Source organism: Lethenteron reissneri, chromosome 33 (genome assembly GCF_015708825.2).
Source record: "Lethenteron reissneri isolate LAM-NWPU_2019-01 chromosome 33, ASM1570882v1, whole genome shotgun sequence".
NCBI classification, from domain to species: domain Eukaryota; kingdom Metazoa; phylum Chordata; class Hyperoartia; order Petromyzontiformes; family Petromyzontidae; genus Lethenteron; species Lethenteron reissneri.
In genome coordinates, this window is record NC_083811.1 from 3,527,963 (window position 1) to 3,551,514 (window position 23,552).

The 23,552-nt window shown below is 47.4% G+C and overlaps 1 protein-coding gene across 1 annotated transcript in view; it reads left to right on the forward strand.

Annotated features, from left to right (window-relative positions):
* The window catches only part of LOC133350211 (transmembrane protein 178B-like), a 145,248-nt gene that overhangs the window by 3,390 nt on the left and 118,306 nt on the right, over positions 1–23,552 (forward strand). Inside the window, 1 exon segment of the mRNA XM_061564316.1 lies at positions 8,108–8,221. Coding sequence (XP_061420300.1) covers positions 8,108–8,221 — 114 coding nt within the window.

Here is a 23,552-nt window from a genome sequence, read left to right on the forward strand (position 1 = left end):
CTCTCGCGAACCTCATCGCATCTTAGAAGCTGAGTCCGCGTTGAGGCTGGCTCGTGTTTGGATGAGAGACCGCCTGGGAACACCCGAGGTGTTGTGTAGGCGTGGGCTGCGGTGATGGCCATGTGATGTCAGCACGGTGATGAAATGTTTTTGTTTATCTTGCGTTGAGCTTTGAGTGCTGTCCCCCCCCCGCCACGTGTTTTTTGGTGGGTTTTCGCCGGGTACTGCCACATGCCTTCCCCCGCACCTCCGATTCGCACGGTTGGCTACGTAAATAAGTTCACCATACATACAGTACGTACATGCCCAAGCACTCGTGCATGGAATTGGCCAAACATCTCAATGCAGGACCCTCCTCCGATAGAGCCTTGAGACTCAGTGCGCCTTTCATGGGGTAAGCAAATCGTTATTATTGGTATTATTGCGTTGTTATCATTCATAACTGACATTCATTTAGTATATCTTCACCAACTCGTACTGACCGGCGTGGTGTCGTACTATCAGCTGTTCCCTCCAATAATATTGGGGGGGGGGGGGGGGGGCGGCCTTCGTCCAGTCCTGGATAGCTCACGGCTGATGATGATGAATTGCTACGTGCTTGTTCGGGTTAAGGTACAGAGACCCGAGACATGCAGATATTAGAACACGCGTTGGAGAGCGGGGAGGGTTGTGCATCTCAATTGACTTCTGCTCAGCTTCACCACTTCTGTCAGCTCATAAGCACATTGCTTCATGTACATAGTTGTGGCGATGCTATCGCCCACAGTTCCATGCTAGAGTAATGTCCAATGTATGCACCACACATAGGCCAAATGTATATATCCATATATATCCATCTAGTCATAATGATTTAATGTTTTGCCACATTTGTCAATCTACTGCGGTGCGGAGGCCGATCTACACCGTATCGATCATGGGTGTCGTTTGACCATACTTCGCCGCCCTGGTCATTGTGGGTTAGTGACGGGGCGGTGGGGGGGGCGAATTGGGGTCCAGGACCAGTTCACATACAACTCGCCACTGACGTTAGCCGTGGCCAGTAATCTAAGAGTGTCCGCCGGAGTCGTGGCGTGGTGACATGATCACTGCGCCACCGCTTCAACGGGCAATTAAGTCGGGGGGCCAATCAGCCGCGATGGGGGTTGCCATCCTTCACGACTGTTGTCGTGTGGGTGAGCAGCACGTGTAACGCTGCAACGTATCGTGGACGACGGTGGTAGAGTGGCGAATTGGAAGCCTCCGTTTGGACTCCACTGCTAACGGACCTTTGCGTCATATCGAAACGTTAATCGGCGAGCATCTCATCTCTTACAAGCCACGCCAATAAATTTTCTTAGAACCTGCAGCGGTTGCATATATCTGGAATCGAATAATATTAATGATGACGATGATGAGTTATTCTTACTCTTAGGTTTTTTCGGTAAAGTCACGTCGGTAAAATTAAAATTAATAAAAGTAATAATAGAAATAAAATAAAATAATAAAATAATATAATAATTTTATACTTTTATTAATTTTATTTTTACCTACGTGAATTTACCGAAAAAACCTAAGAGTATGAATCCTTGCAGTCACGAAAGCTTCAAATCTAGAGTTATTCTTACTTGTCAACCCACTGCTGATTGGAGGACCCCCGACACCATATCACGAATGCTGGGGGGGAGGGGGAGTGGTTGACTATACTTCACCAAGCTGGTCAGTGGGAGAGTGGGGGGAGGGGGCAGTGAAAGCAGGGGTGCCGCAGGCTTGATTCCGATATTATCCGTAGGTCGTAGTCGAACTCAGGTCGCCGGTCAAGTGTGAATGTATGATCAGCTGCTGGCGCGTTTACAAAATGTAAAATAACAATCTGAAATCTGTTCAAAACGTAGTAGACTTTCGCGACCAAATGTAACCATAGTAGAGGTTTTTTGTGTTATTGGCGGTGTGCTAGCCCAAAGATAGTGCTGTGTAATGAGGGCCCCCTCCCTTTTCAATTTATATGCTCCCAAGCGAGCTGACAGAAGAGATAGAGATATTGCGATATAAGAGAAATGCAAACAAACGTATAGAGATGTGGTGGGGATGAGAGAAGAAAGATGCAGCGACACCGTAGGAATGACAAGAGATTTAAAGAAAAAATGGCTTTTGAATTATAATGCGCTCGTTACGTTTTGAAGATTTGAAGTTGAGCGGATATTTCATGAAACCCATATACAGAGTACTTCAAATATATATTTTTAATACTTCTGAGAATTTGTAACAACACCACAAGAACTGTGCCTCCGGGCTCTGGAGACCACCTGGAGAAGATTCCAGGCACGTGTTGACAATGATGGCGAATAAGTGGAGACTCTTTGACATTTTGAAGCTATACTCTTGGGTTTTTTCGGTAAAGTCACGTAGGTAAAAAAATAAAATACAAAATTACGAAAAGTAATAATAGTGATTCATTATTTTATTTTATTTCTATTATTACCTTTAATAATTTTTAATTAAAATTTTTTACCTACGTGACTTTACCAAAAAAAACCTAAGAGTATGAATCCTTGCAGTCACGAAAGCTTCAAATTTAGAATTTTGAAGCTATTAACATACATTTGTTACCCTGTTACAGCGCTTTAACCATTCTTTTTCCATGAAAAACGATAGTCCCATGTAATTATTAACATTTTTTTGAAGCACCTTGTATTTTATAATTTAGGGGGTGGGGGGGCCCTTAAGCTACACGGGTCCCTGAGCCTTTGCTAGTTCTCTGCCGATGCCTAAATGCCACTCGTTGCCCGCCTGGCCCGATGCAACCATGACTCCCCGTGGGCAAACACCAGGCCTGGCACCACCCGTGTGTGTGTGTGTGGTAACGTGACGCTGCGTGAATAATGCACCTTGCTTGTAAATAATTTATCGGATGAAAATAAAAAAATAAAAAAGGAGTCCCGACGTCAACATTACAGAGGGAGAGAGAGAGATATAAAAAAAAGAAAACTGTTTACGGCAGCGTATTAAGGCGGCTTACGTGGAGAAAATCCCTAATTCTCGGTAGGGGTGTGATGGCATCGTGCGGTTTGGTATCGGGCGCGGAGAGGGGGCCCGTGTGTTCCTCCGTCTGGGGCTGAAAGCCGCACACAGCTACGGGGTGCCACCGGATTGCCGGCTCTGTTGGGGCGGCGGGCGGGAGGGGGGAGAGAGAGCCGACAAAACGCACGCGACAACGATGAGGACAACAACAATGATAAAGACAACAACGACGACGTTGAGGACAACAACAATGACAAAGACAACAACGATGATGAGGACAACAACGATGACGATGAGGACAACAACGATGACAAAGACAACAACGATGATGAGGACAACAACAATGACAAAGACAACAACGATGATGACAACAACGATGACGATGAGGACAACAACGATGACAAAGACAACAACGATGATGAGGACAACAACGATGACAAAGACAACAACGATGATGAGGACAACAACAATGATAAAGACAACAACGATGACGATGAGGACAACAACAATGACAAAGACAACAACGATGATAAGGACAACAACAATGACAAAGACAACAACGATGATAAGGACAACAACAATGACAAAGACAACAACGATGACGATGAGGACAACAACAATGACAAAGACAACAACGATGACGATGAGGACAACAACAATGGCAAAGACAACAACGATGACGATGAGGACAACAACAATGACAAAGACAACAACGATGACGATGAGGACAACAACAATGGCAAAGACAACAACGATGACGATGAGGACAACAACAACGATGACGATGAGGACAACAACAATGACAAAGACAACAACGATGACAAAGACAACAACAATGATGAGGACAACAACGATGATGAGGACAACAACAATGAAAAAGACAACAACAATGATGAGGACAACAACGATGACAAAGACAACAACAATGACAAAGACAACAACAATGATAAAGCCAACAACGATGATGAGGACAACAACAATGGTCATCGATGAGTTCTAAATGAAAACAGATTAAATTGGATGTTTCACTTAATTCGGCTAAGGGGCCGTCCCCCCCTCCCCTTCGTCACACGACGTCAGAAAAAGTCAGACCCCCCCCCCCCGCAAATATGACGTCACAAAGCTCTGCCCCCCCCAAAAATAAAACATGCTTCAAATCGCTTGAAACTATTGTCATTGTAGTGCGTATTTAATGTGGCGCTGCACTCTGATGTTGTAGGAGAAAACATGCATTTATTAAAAAGTCTATTTAATTATGTAGAACGTGTTGTCTATATTTATTTAAAGTTACGAATTTTGATGTGACGTCACATTTCTCAACCCCCCCCCCCTCGTCACACATCGTCACAAATGTCTAACCCCCCCCCCCCCCCCTAGGTGCGTGACGTCATTTATGGATGGCCCCTAACTCCCAACTTACCCCCGAGATTTAAAACAAAGAAAAATGTCTCCGACTGCCACATGGAGTCGGGAAGTGTGAGAAAATGTGCTCCCTCCTAGGCCTTGGATTGAACGAGGACGCCAACTTGAAGGCAATCTCAAGGCGTAGCTCGGACATATTAACCTCCGCGGGCCGTTCTCCAGCACGTGGTGGTGCACTGCTCTCTTGAGTTCCAAACGGACACTTGGTGGCGCAGGTGCCACGTTTGGGATTCACCTGTGAGGGGGCGCGTTGGGGGTGGGTTTAGGCACTAAATTCAAAAGAGGGGAGCAAGGGCATCCTAGTAGTTGTGGGTGAGATTTGCAGGGCCCAGGTCTGGGAGCAGAGTGAGAGAGGGCTGGTGTGTGTGTGGGGAGCGGTAGCGTAACGGTTACCGCGCCACGCCACGAATCCGGCGACCCGGGTTCGATTTCCCGCTCGTGGCAAACACTGGTGACGTGGGCCTCCCCTAGGCCTGACTCGGCCTCAAATGAGTGCCTGGTGCGATGTGTAAAAAAAACATTGCCACTAGGGAGACAAAGGCGGCCGGGCATGGTGCTGGCCACCCACCCCCTCGTGTGCCGTTTCGACCTTCATAGGTGCTACTTTGTTAACAGCGCTTGCCCCAACAGTCTGTTAAGGCTTCACGGGGGAATATTTGTCTTTGTGTGCATGCTAAATTTCTTTCACATTGTACGTAGCCCACCTTGCTAATCGGAGGTCACGTGGTCATATGGCTTTTTTTTGAACAGCTGGGGTCATGACCCAACTGTGCACTGCTTAGCTGCTGTTAAGGTTCATCAATGCAACATAATGAGCATTGGCCTTTGCTGTGCCCTGCTCGTAGACCCCTGTGTAAATAGTCATTTGTCTATCTATCCATCATAACAAGCCTCGCTAAGTCTCGAGACAATTTTGGCAGGAGGTTGCTGCAATGGCATATCTGTCCAATTCAATTTTCATTAGCGTTTTTGCTTGAAGGAGGAAAACCGGAGTGCCTGGAGAAAACCCCCGAATACTGTACCAGGGACGGCACTCCCAAGGCCCACTCTATGGATGAGTTCGTGAACCCATTTGCTGGGTTTGGGAGTTTCACAAATCTCGGTGACCCACTAACCGTTGCCTCTAAACTGCTGTGTCACGGAGATGCAGCACCGCATCATTTTTTTGATGGATTGCTTCCTTATTTTTAACCCAAAATTGCAATTGGTGAAGTGTCCGCTCGCATCTCTCGCAGAGCAGCGCAAACCTTCCTGGTAGAGAACCGCCTGCGGAAGCGTGACAGTTAAAAACTGATATTTTTTTATTCTCGAAGCGAGAATTGAGCCAAATTAAGTACAGAACTAAATTTAATGCGTTGGGGGAGAGAAGGTGTTTCTGTGCCATCACTAGTGTCTGAGCAGAGGGCATCGTCTCGTCACTGCCCTTGAGAACCCGATTTAAACCGGCTGCCTGGATTCAAACCCAGGCTCTCAGCGGTGCCAGCTCAGTGCTCTGACCTTTGACCTCTGAGTCACCCGGTCACCTCGTGCACCATCGCACCTGCGTGGGGCCTGCACCTTATTGTGTCCGTTGGCTTTCATCTTCAACATTCGCGCAACAATCGCCTTTGTCCCCGTCTATCATCGCGCGGCATTTAAAGCCGCGTCAACACAGTTTAAAGTCTCGTTGGCAAAGGGCTCGCCCTCTCACCTACGCCCCCATCTATACACGATCCAAGCCTGGGTGCAGCACCACAAGTCGAGCTAGGGGCAGGTCCAGCACTGGGCTCGATATTGACCGGTGATGTTGGCCACGAGAGGGAATCGAACTCGGGAGGGCGGGTTCGCGTCTTGCGTTTGCGTTAACCACAACACGACCGCTCCCCACAGCGTACACGCACGCACGGCCTTTCCCGCGTGAACTTGTCTGTCATTAAAGCTGCGAGGCTTGTGTTGTTTGATGCACAATGGTGTTGTATTTTTCCTGAAAGAGTAAAAAAAAACACATAAAACATAAACATGCTTCGTGTATCTGGTCCTGTGAATTGTTGCCATCTCGGCAGCTGTACACGGGTCAAGTGGGAGTAAAAAAAGAATAGGAGGCGTTTTGTTTCACGGGATGCCTTTTCGTAAAAATAAACAATTTCTGAAGAAGACCAGGTGCTCAAAACTTCTCTTGCTTCTCGGCGAGAAACATAAATGGGATTTATTTTTATTTTCTGACACACACATCAAACAAAGCCATTCTCAATCAATACGTGTATCAAGCGGTGGGAGGGTGCTTTTTCTCTTGCGCTGCTCGTACGGTCCACATTGGGTTTTCGTTTTTCTAAAATAATGACCCTTTATTCAATGAGTTTGAGTTTATTTGAACTTCATCATGGAACCTCCCTTGGGAGTATCAAAATATAATAATAGGTTTTACAATTTTTGGAAAATGTTTAAACACGAAACCTTTTGCAAGGAATCATTTCTGAATTAACCACATATACTTGTGGTGAACATGCATTGTGTTTGAACATCTTATGGTGTTTTAACATCTTAACACAACTGTTTTATTGCCAGAAAGGGTAAAACCTATTATTATATTTTGATATACTGGCAAGGGAGGTCCCATGATGTAGCTGCTCACCCCGAGCTCTCAATGTCCTGATAGTGACATTATCTTTATGCTGTTCGCCTTTTGGCATCCTCTGGTCTAACGCCGTTTGAGACTAGCCTCTCAAGAAAGCTGTCTCTGGTGTGGACCAATCAGATTCAGAGCGTGTTTTTTTGTTTGCATGTTCACCACACGTGTCCGTGGTTAATGCAGACATGATTCCTTGCAAAAGGTTTCAGTTTGGTGTTTTAACATCTTCTCACATCTATTTTATTGCCAGAAAGGGTACATCCTATTCTTATATTGACTCAAAGCTTTCGTGACTGCAGGAATTCATACTCTTTGGGTATTTCGGTAAAGTCACATAGATATTTCTTCCTGCCTCAGCAGTCCGCCTGCTGTATTTTTTCACCTGAAGACGATTGCTTGTGTTGCGATCGAAACGTCGTGATTTTTTCCTTTTTTTTCTATCTACGTGACTTTACCGAAAGACCCAAAGAGTACTATTTATTCTTATATTGATTTTACTTGCTATGCAAACTATGGTCCCGTGTAGCCACTTGCGCCACAGTCACCCAGCTGAGTCTCGATACTCGCCAAGTCTCGAGGCGGATTTCCAGGAGGGTTCCTGCATTGGAGTGTTTCCCCACATCGCGTTGAGTGCTTTGCACGTGGCGGAAACCGGAGTACCCAGATAAAACCCACCACACGTACGTAGAGATAACACGCAAAGTTACGCTCGGATAGCTTCACGAACCATTGCTCTCATGCCATCACCTGGTCACATCTTATTCTACAATGCTGCTATGTATTATTAAAAAAAAACTAACGACCCGTTTCACTTGCACGTTAAACAGGGAAAGCTTTATTCCCACTGGTGCCAACTTGTTGTATTTGTGTACATCGCACGTGAGTGGTTGTGTGTGTACGCACGTGACCTTGCCACACACCTACGCACATTTTACACTTCGACGCTACGCAAACGAGTGTTGTGTAAACAAACGTACACGCGCGCGTTGCACCGTCTGCGTCGACTGCCGCCGATGTGCTGCTGATGTTGCTGGCTCTGTCGAGGGCGCGAACTCACGGCCGTTTATGTCGGACCTGCAGGCATCATCCAGCGCTGCTTCCCGATAAAGTATCACTACTCGTCCACATCGCTGCCAAAAAACCTGCCTTACAACGTGACGCGCGCCATCCGCCAGGACGAGTGGCACTCGCTCCGTGAGTTTGCACGCACGCACACACGCACTCACACACGTGCGCATGGATGTGCATGCATCCACGCACGCACACACACACGGGCGCATGGATGTGCACGCATCCACACACGCACGCACACACTCACACACGGGCGCATGGATGTGCATGCATCCACGCACGCACGCACTCACACACGGGCGCATGGATGTGCACGCATCCACGCACGCACGTATGTACACGCATCCATGCACGGATGTGCATACATCCACGCTCGCACGCGCGCGCGCACGTGCGGGCGGTGAGGATGAGACGGCGAGCTCGCTATCGAGTGTGCAGGTGGTGCAACTGCTCCGTGGTGCACGGGGTCGGACATGCACGGCCACCGGAGTTACGAAGAGGGAGGGAGGGAAGTCGAGGGTGGGGGGGGAGGAGGTTAAAAGAGGGGGGGGGGGGCTCTAATTTTGCTTTCTTGCACCACGGCCATGCCAACCACGCGACGCCACTGGGATGAGGCTGTGTGCGTCGTGGGTCAGGGCGAGGGTCAGGAGGTCAAAGTAACCCCCCTGTGACCACACGGCCACATGCAGCACTACAACGGGGAGGGGGAGGTAATGGGCCACATCACTGCTCCCTCCACAATTTGGTGGATTTGGAGGCAGAAGAGAGATCTTTTAGTCCTCCGCGAAATATTGCCTGTGGCCATGGAGATGGAAGATTGCAATGGACGCTTTTTACCGTTAGAATGAAACTTGTGGGTGGATTAAAAGGGTCACTCGGTGGAGAGACACAACAGCCGAAGGGCGAGGGGGGGGGGGACTTACTGTGTAATCTGACGCGAGGGGATACGTACCCACGTCCTTCATGTGTGAAACTAATCCACCTCGTGCGTCCACCCCACGGCGAAAAATTTCAAACGGCGCGCAGAAAATGGTGTAAAAAAAAGCACACGGCGTTTCAGTGCATGTGTAAAAAAAAAATATACAGCATTTCCCAAAGAACTGCATTGTGATGCTGTTGTATTGGGTCACCATCAATATAAATTTGAGCAAATATGACGGAGTGACCGACTGACCGACGGATTTGCAGATTTGACCGTTGGCTACAGCTCCTCCACATGGCGTCCCCCCCTCCCTATCGTCCATAGAGTCACTGTAGAGTCAACATGTTAAATTTTGAAGATGTCTATGCGTGAGATGCTGCTGTCTTGCCTGCAACACCCATCGTGCACCACACACTGCACAGTGCCCACCCCTCAATATGTCGAAGGAGGCCTCTGTCTGTTGTAGACGTGTCGGATTGCACCTGACATGAAGACTTTCAAAAGTGGCCTTCCCCCCTATCAGCATCCAGAGGACTCTACCCTAAGACAAACCATATCATAAAGAGTCCCAAGACTATATCCTCTATGAGCAGCCACTGAGATTATCCGGCCGTAAATACATTCAAGCACACCATCCCATAAAAAAAAACCTTTGATGACTCCGCTGGCCTCTGCTGTCTCCTAAAAGCTATCCACATTATCTGGTCATAAAACCATTCAACTATCTTCACTTAAATGTATCCAGAGCCTGCTATGCACTCCGCCTTTTTACAAACTTGTATACACGTCTCAGGTAAGACAACAACAACAAGGCGAAGGATGTTTACGTGCACTCTGACCAATGCAATACTTTTGAACATTTTGGCCTAGATTCTAGTCTTGGCCAAATTTCAAAAATCCATGAAAACAAATGTTGGCAATCTTCGTTTCATTGTTGGTGATGGGGACGTCGCTACGTTTTAGTCAAACGAAAACGAATTTCGGATCAGATTGAACATGTGCCAAGATATTTTAAAAAATCTATGCTGCTGGGTTTGTGCTGCTGGGTTTGTGCTGTTGGGTTTGTGCTGTTGGGTTTGTGCTGCTGGGTTTGTGCTGCTGGGTTTGTGCTGCTGGCTTTGTGCTGCTGGGTTTGTGCTGCTGGGTTTGTGCTGCTGGGTTTGTGCTGCTGGGTTTGTGCTGCTGGGTTTGTGCTGCTGGGTTTGTGTTGCTGGGTTTGTGCTGCTGGCTTTGTGCTGCTGGGTTTGTGCTGTTGGGTTTGTGCTGTTGGGTTTGTGCTGCTGGGTTTGTCCTGCTGGGTTTGTGCTGCTGGGTTTGTGCTGCTGGGTTTGTGCTGCTGGGTTTGTGCTGCTGGGTTTGTGCTGCTGGGTTGGTGCTGCTGGGTTTGTGCTGCTGGGTTTGTGCTGCTGGGTTTGTGCTGCTGGGTTTGTGCTGCTGGGTTTGTGCTGTTGGGTTTGTCCTGCTGGGTTTGTCCTGCTGGGTTTGTCCTGCTGGGTTTGTCCTGCCGGGTTTGTCCTGCTGGGTTTGTCCTGCTGGGTTTGTACTGCTGGGTTTGTACTGCTGGGTTTGTCCTGTTGGGTTTGTGCTGCTGGGTTTGTGCTGCTGGGTTTGTGCTGCTGGGTTTGTGCTGCTGGGTTTGTGCTGCAGGGTTTGTACTGCTGGGTTTGTGCTGCTGGGTTTGTGCTGCTGGGTTTGTGCTGCAGGGTTTGTGCTGCAGGGTTTGTGCTGCAGGGTTTGTGCTGCAGGGTTTGTGCTGCTGGGTTTGTGCTGCTGGGTTTGTGCAGCAGGTTGCGCCGAGTGCCATTGCTACTGCCGCGTGTGCGCGCGAGGTACAACCCGAATATTTATTTCGCTTCAACTTCCTTTCGTGATTCTGGAAGCGCAACTGCTTATTGCTCCGATGGCCTCATGATGACAGTTTAAAGGTGGCGGAGGAGGATGGTTAGCATGGGGCCTCGTGTACAGAATGATATGGGGGGAGGGGAGTCTCCTGTTCTGTTTCCCTTGTCTTTGCAGCCCGATGCTTGGGGCCCTCCTAGCCCCACTGACCCTGGTGCAGTTACACCGCCTGCATACTCGATAGCTACGCCAATGGTTAGCGGCTAACCCCGGCTTTACTCGCGCTCTATAACATTTCAACACAATTCTTCCTGGCCCTTGGCTTTGACCGTCTGCCAACCTGCACAGCCCTGCTTTTACAATGGCAATTACAATTTAAGCTCGCGCGCACTTTAAAAATAAATCGCAAGTTATCGAAACGCACACATCGTGTTCCCTGAGCGATCAGGTTTGTGTTCTTTCCAAAACATCAAATGCATGATCGGATTAATGCGTTTCGAGCAAAGTACCGTGGCGCCAGCTGCGAGTGTAACATTTTTTTCAAACGCCGTGCACGAATATAATTACAGGAAAAAAAACTCCCCCAAAATAAAAAATAAGACGACGACGAACGTGGGCAACGGTCCCCCTGATTTCAAACGCGCGCCGATGTGGGGAAAACGCCGCCCGGAACGCGCCGACACGCGCTATGAAGGGGTTAACGGCAGATGCCCCGCAGTACACGACACCGTATACACGGGAGCGTGTTGGGGGATTGGGTTTTTTTTTTCTTTCAAAGAGACTGAAGCTGCAACCTAACGATAAAGCCCCGTTGCCTTCGGGCGGCGTATGAATCATTACCGCGCGCTGTTTCTCGTTCATTATTTATAGCGTGTCTGCCGCGTCTGTAGGTGCAATTAAGTGAGAAGGGACCCGGTTAAACACCTGCGTTGTCGCCGCCATCGTTGCGCGCGGGTTGTGTTGTGTCACCTGTGCGTGCGTGTGTTGGTGTGTTGTTGTGGGTGCGGTAGTGTCGCGGTGAGCACGCTCTGCTACGAACCCAGCGACCCGAGTTCGATTCCCGCTCACGGCCAACACCTGAACTGGTCCTGGGCCTCCCTGAGATGGACTCAGTCGCAAACGAGTACCTGGTGCGGTGTGTAGTAAACATCGCCACTGGGGAGACAAAGGCGGCTGGGCGTGGTGCTGGCCACCCACCCCCTCATGTGCCCTTACGGCCTTCATAGGAGCTCGTTAACGGCACTTGCCCCGACAGTCTGTTATAGACTATACGGGGGATCTTTGTCTTTGTTGTACGTGTATTGATGTGCAAAAGTGGGGGGGGGGGGGGGGGGAACTTCAGTTCGAAAGCACTTTTCAATCATGGTGTTGTAAATTATTCGACGACTTTGTTTGGCGATGCTGCTGCTGATGCGTTGGCAATGGTACACGAGCACAATTAACAACAAAAAAGTCAATTTCCTGAAAAGTCATCAATTTTATGTTGCTTTGCAATGTGTATTTATTTTTGCATTTTGAGGCAGCGTTGTTCACGAGCGTAAGTTTTTGTTGTTGTTGTTGTTGTCAATTATTAAATGATGGATGGAGCGGAGGTTCGTTGCTCGGAGTGCTCCGCTATGAACCCGACACCCCGAGTTCGATTCTTAATCATGGCTCACGTTGGTGGCGAGTGATATCCGAACCCAATCCTGGGCCATCTGCTTCGCTAGGCCGTGAAAAAAACAACGCCCATGGCCGACACGGCGGTTGTTTGGAATTGTCCGGAATTTCCTCTGCTCGTCCCCATACTGCTGAGAGACCAACACCCCTTCCCCGTTCAATTCCAGGCTCGAAACACGTCTGCTCATGATGACCGCCGTGGTGAAGTACGGTCAAACAATCCCCACGATCGACACCGTCTTGAGGGGCCCTTAATCCAACGTTGGATTGACAAATGGCTCAAAATATCAGTATTTTTATTAAAGTACACATATAAATGTATCACTTGCCCTATTCCTATATATTTGTTTAAGTTTCAAAAGAATTTGAGATTGTTTTTGCGCCTTGAAATTGAACAGTAACCTTTTACGAGTATAAGACCAAAAAGTGTTTTTGAAATTGTACGAATGTCTCCTGGACCATTATACAAAAGTTGGAGAATCCGTTATAAATAAAAGAATAATATGGCAAGCAATCACTTTTCAATATTTTTTCAACGGTGTTAGTAATTTTACACACAATATACATATTCTATAAAAGTCTTATAAAGGGGCTTGTGAAATGAGCATAACATTGGGCCTGTGGCTTTTTTCTGAATTAGGCCGACAGAATTATACTATTTCCAAAGGTTCAAATGGCTGTGTGTGTGTGCGCATCTGCGTGGGGAGCGGTAGTGCAATGGTTAGCGTACTGACCTACGAACCCGGTGACCCGAGTTCGATTCCCGCTCACAGCGAACACCGGCGACGATTATCATCTAGGTTGAGTCCGCCTCAAATGAGTAACTAATGCGATGTGAAAACATCGCCACTGTGGAGACAAAGGCGGCTGGCTGGGTGTGGTGCTGGACATACCATCCCATCATGCACCACTTCGCTTAAAAGGTGTTCGCTGGCAGCAGAGAGCCCATAAGGCTGAACAGGCGAAAAATTTTTTTGTTGTTCTCTGACATGTGAATGGCATTTCATTTGCGCAACAATGGCTCGGATTTCATTTCTCACCGGTACAAAATTTTAAATTGGAAACCACGGCAGCTGAATAATAATCGTAAGAGGGCGATGGCGACCACCTGGGTGCCACCCAGCGGAGAATGGGCGTCCCCTCGATTTCTCCGTTGTCTGCACGGCTCGCCGCTGTGTCGTGCGTGCTCGCGCGGGCGGGCGCTCACTCGCCCGTCTCAACGCCATCCCCAATGTGGCTACACCACAGCAAACTCCTACGCTCTAAACAAACGTGGGAGGGAAGGAGGGTGAGTGGGGGGCAGGAGGAGGATGACGCGGTGCCGCGGTGGATAGATGCTAACTACCTCGCCTGGTATGCAGGAGGTCGTGGATTCGATCCCGACCATGACGATACTTGTATATTTGGAGTCTGGGTTTCTCTGTCACCTCGTGGCCACGTCGATTTTTCTCCAGACCCTCCGGTTTTCCCTCCACATTTAGAAAAATGCCTTTCGAGTATTTGGCGTCTTTGAATTTCCACGTGATAAGCCACTTCGTTGAGCTATCATTTGTGGCCAGGTCGCTTCGGAAAAAGAGCTCTATCGCTCAGTGGGTCTTACCTGGTAAAATAAAAAATTAGTTTAGCTTTAAAATGGTTTAGTTTTACTTTTCCCTAACAGTCAAATTGATCTCTTTCGATCGGGACCGTTCCCAAAGCCACGCGTTCTTCTTCCTAGCTTCGTGCACCTGGTCCGTGCTTCTTAGCGGACTTTTGTCACCTCCAGTTCGATTTTATTTGACACTGTACACGCGTTTTCTAGTCCGCGTGTCCACTTCAAGCTCAATTGAGTAGCTAGCGCGGTATGATGAGCAGCGTCAGAAATGGGTGAGACAAAGGTGGCTGGGAGTGGATGGTAGGTAACTCCACCGCTCCGTTTGTTGTGCCTTTCCTAATTGAATAGACGCTTACTAACGACGAGCAAACTCTCACCGTGCTCCGTGCCGGGCCTTAATAGGTGCTCGCTAACAGCACTTTTTCTCCCAACAGCCTGTACCGTACAGCTATGGGGGTTGGGTTGGAGAGGGTTGGGGGCGGGGGTTGATCTTGTCACTAACAGCACTTGCCCCCACAATCCATAAGTCTAAATTGAGTGGTGGTGGTGGTGGGGGGGCCTTCGTGGCGGTACATCTATCCGTGCGCGTTATTTAATGAGTTCATTCATCAGGGGTCAAAGCCGACGACGATCTTGTCGCTGTGAATAGAGACGCGTGTGCTCGGGTTCATGTGTTTTTACTTGACCTCCGGTCCGAGCGATTGAGGTCAAAGCCACTGTGGGCAATGGCTCTCTGGCGAGGAGCGGCGGCGCGGTGTCGGCAAAAAAAACTAAAATAAAATCGCCCTCCCGTTTTATTCATGGCGCGGGCGTGCGGTTGTACACAAACGGCTTTGATTGTAATTAATGTGTCCTCTCCAACAAAGGTGGTGGATGGAACACAATGCGTTTGCTGTGCCTGTGCCCTCGTTCTGCCTGGCGCGTGTGTGCGCGTGTGTCTGTGCGTACGTGCGGTAGTGTAGCGGTTAGCGCGCTGCGCTACGAACCTGGCGACCCGGGTTCGATTCTCGCTCACGGCCAACACCAGTGACGATCATCTGAACCGGTCCTGGGCCTCCCCTATGTCGACTCAGCCTGAAATGAGTACCTGGTGTGGTGTGTAAACATCGCCACTGGGGAGACAAAGGCGGTTGGGCGTGGTGCTGGCCACCCACCCCCTCGTGTACCGTTCCGGCCTTCATAGGTGCTCGCTAACAGCACTTGCCCCTACAGTCTGTTAAGGCTATATGGGGGATCTTTGATCATTGTATGTACGTGCCCTTGCAAATGAATACGCTCTGTAATTGCGGTGCTTTTAAAAATATAGATTTAGACTTTCAAAAAAAGGTTACGTTCTTTCAAGCGGTGATGCAATGCGGTTTCGGGAAGAAAGGCGGTCACCTTATTTTCTTTGTTTACCAGTGGCAGAAGACTTATGTTGTGCCACATCCGTGAGGTTTGTTGGGTCCAACTTTGTGATCTGACAAACGTGTGTTCCATTTTTGTAGTTGTCACGGGGTTTTTTTTTTACTACCCTATTAGTTTTAGTTTTTTTGTAATATTTTGGTTGTCCTGCGTGCTGTGGCGGTACACGTTTAACACACAAAGCAGTTATGATTTTTTTCTGCGTCATTTGCCACCATTGCAACGGAGTTTTTGCGCCCCATTGGAATCTCGTCTGTATGTATGCATCTGTGTTGACCTTCTTTTGCACAGTACATAGCCAACCGTGCTAATCGGAGGTGGCATCTGGGTCCATTTCTAGTCCGGTGTTACTGCATAATTTTGAGCCCTGTGTTAATCCACTGTTTAAAGTAAGGCCTCCCCTCCACCTTATCAATCAATGGGGAGTTGTTTGACCATACCACACCACACTCTGTAAGCGGTGGTTGGTTAAAGCACCTCTGATTTCTCACACCTCCAATTAGCACCCCTGCCTCCGATTTATCATGGTTGGCTACGTATGGTGCAAAATTAAGGTCAACATACATACAACATACATACAACATACATGCAACATACATACAACATACATACAACATACATGCAACATACATACAACATACATGCAACATACATGCAACATACATACAACATACATACAACATACATACAACATACATGCAACAAACATACAACATACATACAACATACATACAACATATATACAACATACATACAAAGTAGTCTAGGAGCGGTAGAGATATTAATCCACACCGATGTTAGCCGGGAATCGAACTTGTCACCCTTTTCACAGTGCAGCGCCACCTCTCCCCCCACATCTATTTAGTAAAAGAAGCTCAATTGTCACAGCGGTTTAAATACTCCATCAGTTTGAGCCCAGCGACCGCCCTGGTTAATAGCGCTCGTGCACATCAAACGAAAAACACCAGCTGTCTGCTTCACAGTGGACATTAAATATCCCGTGACGTTGTTCGAAACTAAACTAAAGTATTTTTTTTTATTTTGCCAGGTAAGGCACCAACTGAGCTATACATCCGTTTTTGAGAAGCGACCTGGCCACAAATGATAGCTCAACAAAGTGGCTTATCGTGCGGAAATGTATAAAGCAGCCAAATGCTACAAATGCACATTGATTCTAAATGCGGAGGGCGTCATGCTACCAACTTTTCAGAATTCCGACCCCCAAAAATAATTTACCCGAAATGTACTCGATTGGGATTGCACATAGCAACCATCGCGTCCCTATTGGCAGAGCAGGCCGAGTCCTCAGTCGCCTGATGCTCACCGGGGCAGTTGACACTGAGGGTGCCCTTTCAAATGTGCCGAGGTGTGCGGCAAGTCTCTTACCGCGTTTAAAACGCTCTCAAACTCCCCCCGGTGGAAAGGGCGCTCCATCATGAAACGAAATTTCTTGTTAATGCTGCTGTTGTCAACGCTGGCACTGCGGATAAAAACACAATCCACATGCCGGGTTCCTTTGTCACGCGCTAATCACCGCACGTTCCCACACACTGTGAATGAAAGCTTTCTCGATGAATGGACAAAATGATCAAGAGGTTTGGAATTTTTCATCAATATAACTAAACAAAAAACTTTCACATTATCAAAAAACAGACCTCGCGTGTGCGTGCGTGCGCGTGCAGATGTGTGTGCGTGTACGTGCGGAGTTTTGGCGCAGTTTTTTAGCGTACTGCGCTTCGAACCCGGTGACCCGAGTTTAAATTCAACTCATGAGCAACAACATTGGTGAATATATTGAACCGGTTCAGGGCCTCCCTTAGGTCAACTCGGCCTTAAAAATGAGTACCTGTTTGCGGTGTGTAACATCAGCGCTGAAAAGACAAAGGCGGCCGGACGTGGTGCTGGCCACCCACCCCCATCGTGGGCCCTGTTGGACGTCATTGGTGTGTGCTCGCGAAAAGCACTTGCCTCAACAGCCTATGAAAGGGTATACGGGGGATCTTTGTCTCTGTGATGTGTGCACACATGTTCTAAAGGAGCATTCTGCCGTTGCCTGGAGGCTGTCAACACCTCCCCGCACCTCCTCTCCCACTGTTAAAGTACAGCCTGTAACTTGGTCACTCGCTGAAAAGCCATCATTTTTATGTATATTTTATTGCCTTTTTTGCGGTCCGCATGCATAATTGCTGATGCACGCAAGCTCGCAATAGATGTTGTGTTCTGGTGCACAGATGGTAATTATGAGATTCGCGCTTTTGTGAATAAAAATTTTACAAACCAATATGCCACCAAATGCATTTTCTTTTTGTTGCAAATGTGCAGCCCAGGCAGCAAATCTACTCCCCGTGAATCTGCGTGTGTGTGCCATACGACTCCCAAGATTAGCAGCCCTGATTTTAATAGCCAATTAGATCGTATAAAATGATGTTTTTTTTGTTTTATGTAGGAGACGGTAAACTGCAATGTTAAGCTTTACATCTTTACTTAATATTACATCTTTAGGATGCAATAAATGCTAAGACTGAATGGCAGATAATCTTTTAGTAAATTTACATTTACTATATATAAGTATTTTTAGCGTATGTTTTTCTATTGGGTATTGAGGCTTGCTATGCAAGTCCATTTAATAAATATTACAATATTAATTTTAGCATATTAGTCCGAGTGGTTTATGTATGAGCACATGCGATTTTGTGAATGTGTTTGGCAATTTTCATCATCGTCATCCTCAATCCACTGCAAGCAGTTGTCATCTTCTTCTTGGTTCTTTCGGTAAAGCCACGTAGAATGAAAATAATAAAATAATAAAAATAAAACATAATAAAATAATTCTCACGACGTTTCGGCCACAACGCAAGCAGCCGTCCTCAGGTGGAGAACAGGTCTGTCGACCGTTCGGCTGCTTGCGTTGTGGCCGAAACGTCGTGAGAATTATTTTATTATGTTTTATTTTTATTATTTTATTATTTTCATTCTACGTGACTTTACCGAAAGAACCAAGACGATGAATCCCTGCAGTCACGAAAGCTTTAAATCGAAAATTTAGTTGTCATCTCTCACGATCGTGCGCTAAAACAATCCACCCGCCCGGCACCTTGCACACAAAGCGGATCTCAACCGCGCCACCTCCACGGTCGATGTTCTCTCGGACTGCCATTCCATCACTGTTCTCGACCGCCAGCCATCATTCTCTCCAGCGACGTGTTGTACGCATCTATGTCGAACTTCTTTCCCACCGTATGTAGCCAACCGCACGAATCGGAGGTGCGGGGAGAAGGACAACTTGTGCGTGTGTTCTCTAATCTCTGTGTCCCTCTTTCGAACTCTCAGTGTGATTCCAAGATTTCCACTTGAATGACGGTCTTTGTCCATCGCCCGTGGTGCTTGTGGTAAGGTGAAGTATTCCCACCACGTTCAAGATGTTTGGCCAGTACGACAGAGTAGGCCCAAAATTTGCCGTAATTATTTTTATTTTAGCAGGTAAGACCCACTGAGCTCTATCTACCAGAGTGACCTGGCCACAAATTATAGCTCAACGAAGTGGCTCATCACGTGGAAATTTATAGCAACCAAAATCATATTCTCATTCTAAATGTGGAGGGGAAAACACAGAGGACCCCGAAGAAAAATCCACGTGACCACGTTTGAGAACATGCAAGCTCCAAATATACAGGCATCGTCAGGGTCGGGATTGAACCCACGACCTCCTGTATACCAGGTGAGGTAGTTAACATCTCGCCACTACAGCACCCCCTCGGTAGAGGGGGGCTCTGCAGAGCTCGCTCTAGCGGAGGCCCATCCGCCAGTCGTGGCGTGAGCAAGCAAATTGCAGGGCTGCACCGTTGGTCGCGGTAGTGACCCCCGTGGTAGCCGTACAGGGAATTGGGAGAGAGCCTTTGAGGAAACCTAATGGGCAAGCGCTGGCTAAATTGGCAGTCGGGAAAAAAAATCAATAACTTAAATGATATCGGCAGAATTAATAGACTTAAAAAGAAACCCACATTTGCAGAATGCGTCCTAATAGCTTCTATAGCAAGGTCCGGCCGGGAAGGTGAAGGCCTATTAATCGTGTCGTGAAGCATTGTTGCACAGGCACACACACAAACAAATTCCTATCGGGTACAGTGAGCAATGCGATGTGCGCGGTTCTTTTAAAATTCGCTACAGCTTTGCCTGCAAAGATTTCATGAACAATTCAACGCAAATGGCAGTCTATCGCCCCGTAGCATTAACAGGTGATCTGCTACACGGTGTTACCCGCAGTGGCCTACGGTAACAGGGAACGAGCTTAGTTACGGGGAAATTGTTTAATTCGCTTAACACGGTTTCCGTTAACGCGCCACTTTTCAGCAACGCATCTACCGCGTCACTTTACCCCACCACACGCGGCAGGTTGCGTGTGGTGGGGTAAAGTGCGGGTACTCCCATCTCTTCCAAGATGTCTCTGGCCAGCGTGAAATAGTAGTAGTGTTGCACTACACTTTTGCCATACTCACGGAAATGGCCTCGGACCCTCAACACGTTGCCGGTCTCGTCAAGGAGCAGAAGCCATCACGCGAACTTCGGCTATCCTAGCAGCAGCGGCTTTTGGCTAACTGTCGAACAAAGATGGTCACCGCATCGCGCACTTTCAGATGCGTTTCTGCGGCCGTCTGGAGCGCTCTTTTTAAATCCTTTATATTAAGTTCACTTGCTTGCTTGCTTGCGTGCTTGCTTGCTTGCTTACGACCGTGCAAATCTTTCGGTCGTGTTTTAACCCACTTCCCGTGATCCAATCGAGCTGACATTTTGCACACAGACTCGTTGTGCGTGACAATTACTTTTCGTGAAAATAAAAATTCCAAAATTTTACATTGTTTAGGGAATTTTTTAAAAATATTTTATTTCCAATTGCTTAATGGTGGCAGACAATCATCGGACCCATAGGTGGCAGCCATCTCAAGCCAGAGGACGAGAGGACTCTAGCCGCCCCGATGCCACGCATATAAAGGATTTATAGTGAAAAACTTTGTTTTTACGGGTTAATTTTTTTCCAATATTAAGAAGCCACCGGAGCAATGCAATTTTAAATCTAGATAAAAAATTACTTTCTTTTACTGATTTTTGTGTTTAGTTTGTTGTCCGTTCCACACGCACCTCCGATAAGCACGGTTGGCTACGTACGGTGTGAAAGAAGTTCAACATACATACGAAACAGTGGCGGAGTAACGACATTATCAGCTCAGGGGGTGTGGCAATCAGTCAGATGTGGGCCCCAATATTTGATTTGTCTCGCACGGTCGCACCTAAAGTCTGTTATATATCGCGGCTCCTCTTACTTAATTACATCATTAAGTTCACGGTCTCGAACATTTAACGCTGTAGGGCAGGGAGGGGGTTGGGCGGTTGGGCGGTTGGGCGGTTGGGGGGGGCAAGGCACCCTTGGCCCCACCACACTCGTTACGCTACGAACCAATCGCGGCTTCCTCGCTCGCTGGGTGTAAATTAGAAACGTCGCCGCGATTCAACGCGAGCGGCGAACGTTGCCGCCCGAAAGGGCATCTTTACTTTTTTTGTTCGCGAGGGGTTATCGATGCGTTAAGAAATGCGTATTTATATTTCATTGTTTATTAAACATTCACGGCGCTCATTATAAAGTCTAATAAGCATTATTTTTTTATTTCCATTTCTTCAAAGCGTGTAATTAAGCGGTCTGCATACCGGGGAAAAAAATTATGCCTGCGGAAAATGCAGTATGAGCTTGTTTGTACATGTAAAAAATATATTAATATTGCTTCAGTGTCGGCTTGCTTCTGTTTTTTTAATTATTGTAACAATGCCCTTTGATTACACTGTTCAACACACTTTTTCTGGCATAAGGTATTCCAACGGTTTTAAGATAATTTTGGGGTGCTGATTCCAAATCTGGCATCAGTTTTTGTCTATCACATCAGGTTTTTGAGATATCAAATATTGCATTTTCAATCAAAACTGCAGAAGAAAAATATTAAATAAATGTGGATATCTACATAAAATGATATTATAAACACACTATACTAAAAATACAGCAGCATATTTTAACACTAAAGCAGTCACTGACTCGCAACAACTTGCAATCATAAGTGACAGAGTTAATTTCGGGTAAAATCAATGAAAATGGGGTATGCTGACAGCATAAAAATGAGATGTGATAGAGCAAATCTGAAATCAGATTTGGAATCAGCACCCTGAAATTAGTCCAACAGCTGCAAAAGTCCAAGCCAGAAAAACATGTTTTTTTTTTGTTGACCAGTGTTATCCAAGCGAGTCTCAGGATGCTCTTTTCAAGAAGGTCCTGCACGCACCTCCGTTTGGCCAACACTGAAGACGGTTTTCTGGAGGCCTGCATCCAGCAGTAGATGGAGCACGACTGACGGTGACAACGATGATTGGTTCTCGACGAGCTTGACCAAGCCTCTCTCAAGCCTCCACCGCACACCAACAACAAAGTTTAAAGGCGCAGCCCTGCAATGCCTTGTTTTCACGCCTGAACGTGGAGCGTCCCCTCTGGGGAGACGGTGTTTGGCCAATTCCGCCACGCAGAACAGGCCGTGTTGGAATAGGTGCGAGTTCCTACGATTTACCCCCCCCCCCCCACTCACTCACTGCCGATCAACGAGCTGTCTGGGTGGACGAGTATGGGAATAACAAAAACAACAACCTGGGCTTACTTTGCAGTACTCGCCAGTAGCGTAACGAGCATGGGGCAGGCAAGGGGGGGGGGCCTGTTGCCCCCCCCCTCCCCATACCTGGTGGCGAAAGCTACGAGTTGGGGCCCCCTTGACAACTTCCGTGAGATATGTTTTCAACGACAGGGTAAAACAACAACAACAACAACAACACGTTAAAAACGCGGTTACATTTTTTTTGTAATGAACATTTTTTTTCATTTGCGTCCCACGTTTTAATTGAACTTAATTAAAATCAAAATTTGGGGCCCCACCTGACCGATTGCAGGCACACCCCCCCCCACCCCGAGCTGACAATGTCGTGGCTTACGCCACTGCTACTCCCTGAACGCTTTCGCGGTCGCTGGGTAGACTGGTTAGACTGTAGTAGGTGGTGCATGACCAGCAGCCTGCAGCCATGGCGAGAGAGAGATCATTCTGGACCAGGTGTGCCGGGCGCTGACGTATTTTATCGGATCGCCCACGCGGACAGGGCCCAGCCGCAATGAAGCCATGAACAGAGAGCATCAAAACACCGCAGCGCCTTCGAAGACTATTCACGCTGAGCTCAAGGTGCTGTCGAGAAGCGCGCGTGTGATTGACGAGATAATCGCGGGTTATTTCAAACGAACGCGCCCCGTCTCGCTGCTTTTGTCGCTGACAGGAGCCGCTAAACCACGCCCGGGTCGCCGCTCCCTCTCTGGCAGGGGAGAGAACAAATGATTGGCTCTCGCTGGTGGCTTCAAATGATCGGGCGGCGGCGGGGGGGGGGAACCCCGTTCATCACAGCGAGCTACCGCGTTCTCTGGATTATAATTTGCAGTCTCCCCACCCCCAACGTCTCCCACAGAATTTTTGAGCAAAAAATGTGCTTCTGCCTCTTTATAATCTGGTAACTGTGTGCGTGTGTGTGTGCGTGAAAGCAGATTGATTTTACTTTATTGACACCGGGCACAAGTTGTGGGGTGCATCTTACTTTCTGGATCGTCTTATAATCTGGAGGATACGGTATTTATTTAAGAGAAATTGCAGTTCTGAGAATTAAAAAAATTGGTTTTGCTGCCATAAATTTCCACGTGATAAGCCACTTCGTTGAGCTATCATTTGAAAAATAAACTAATAGCTCAGTGGGATTACGTGTTGAGATAAAAAAAAGTTTCGTTTTGTTTCTGTATATATTGAAATGATTTGCGTACATTTCCTATACTTACACTTCTATCGTTATTTTTTATTGTTGTAACGTACTGCCCTGCCCCTACTGGACATCTGCGACAAAAGCTTAATAGCTCATCGGATTCCTCCAGTATAAAATAAACATTCCGATTCTGATATTTCTTTATAGCAGGACAT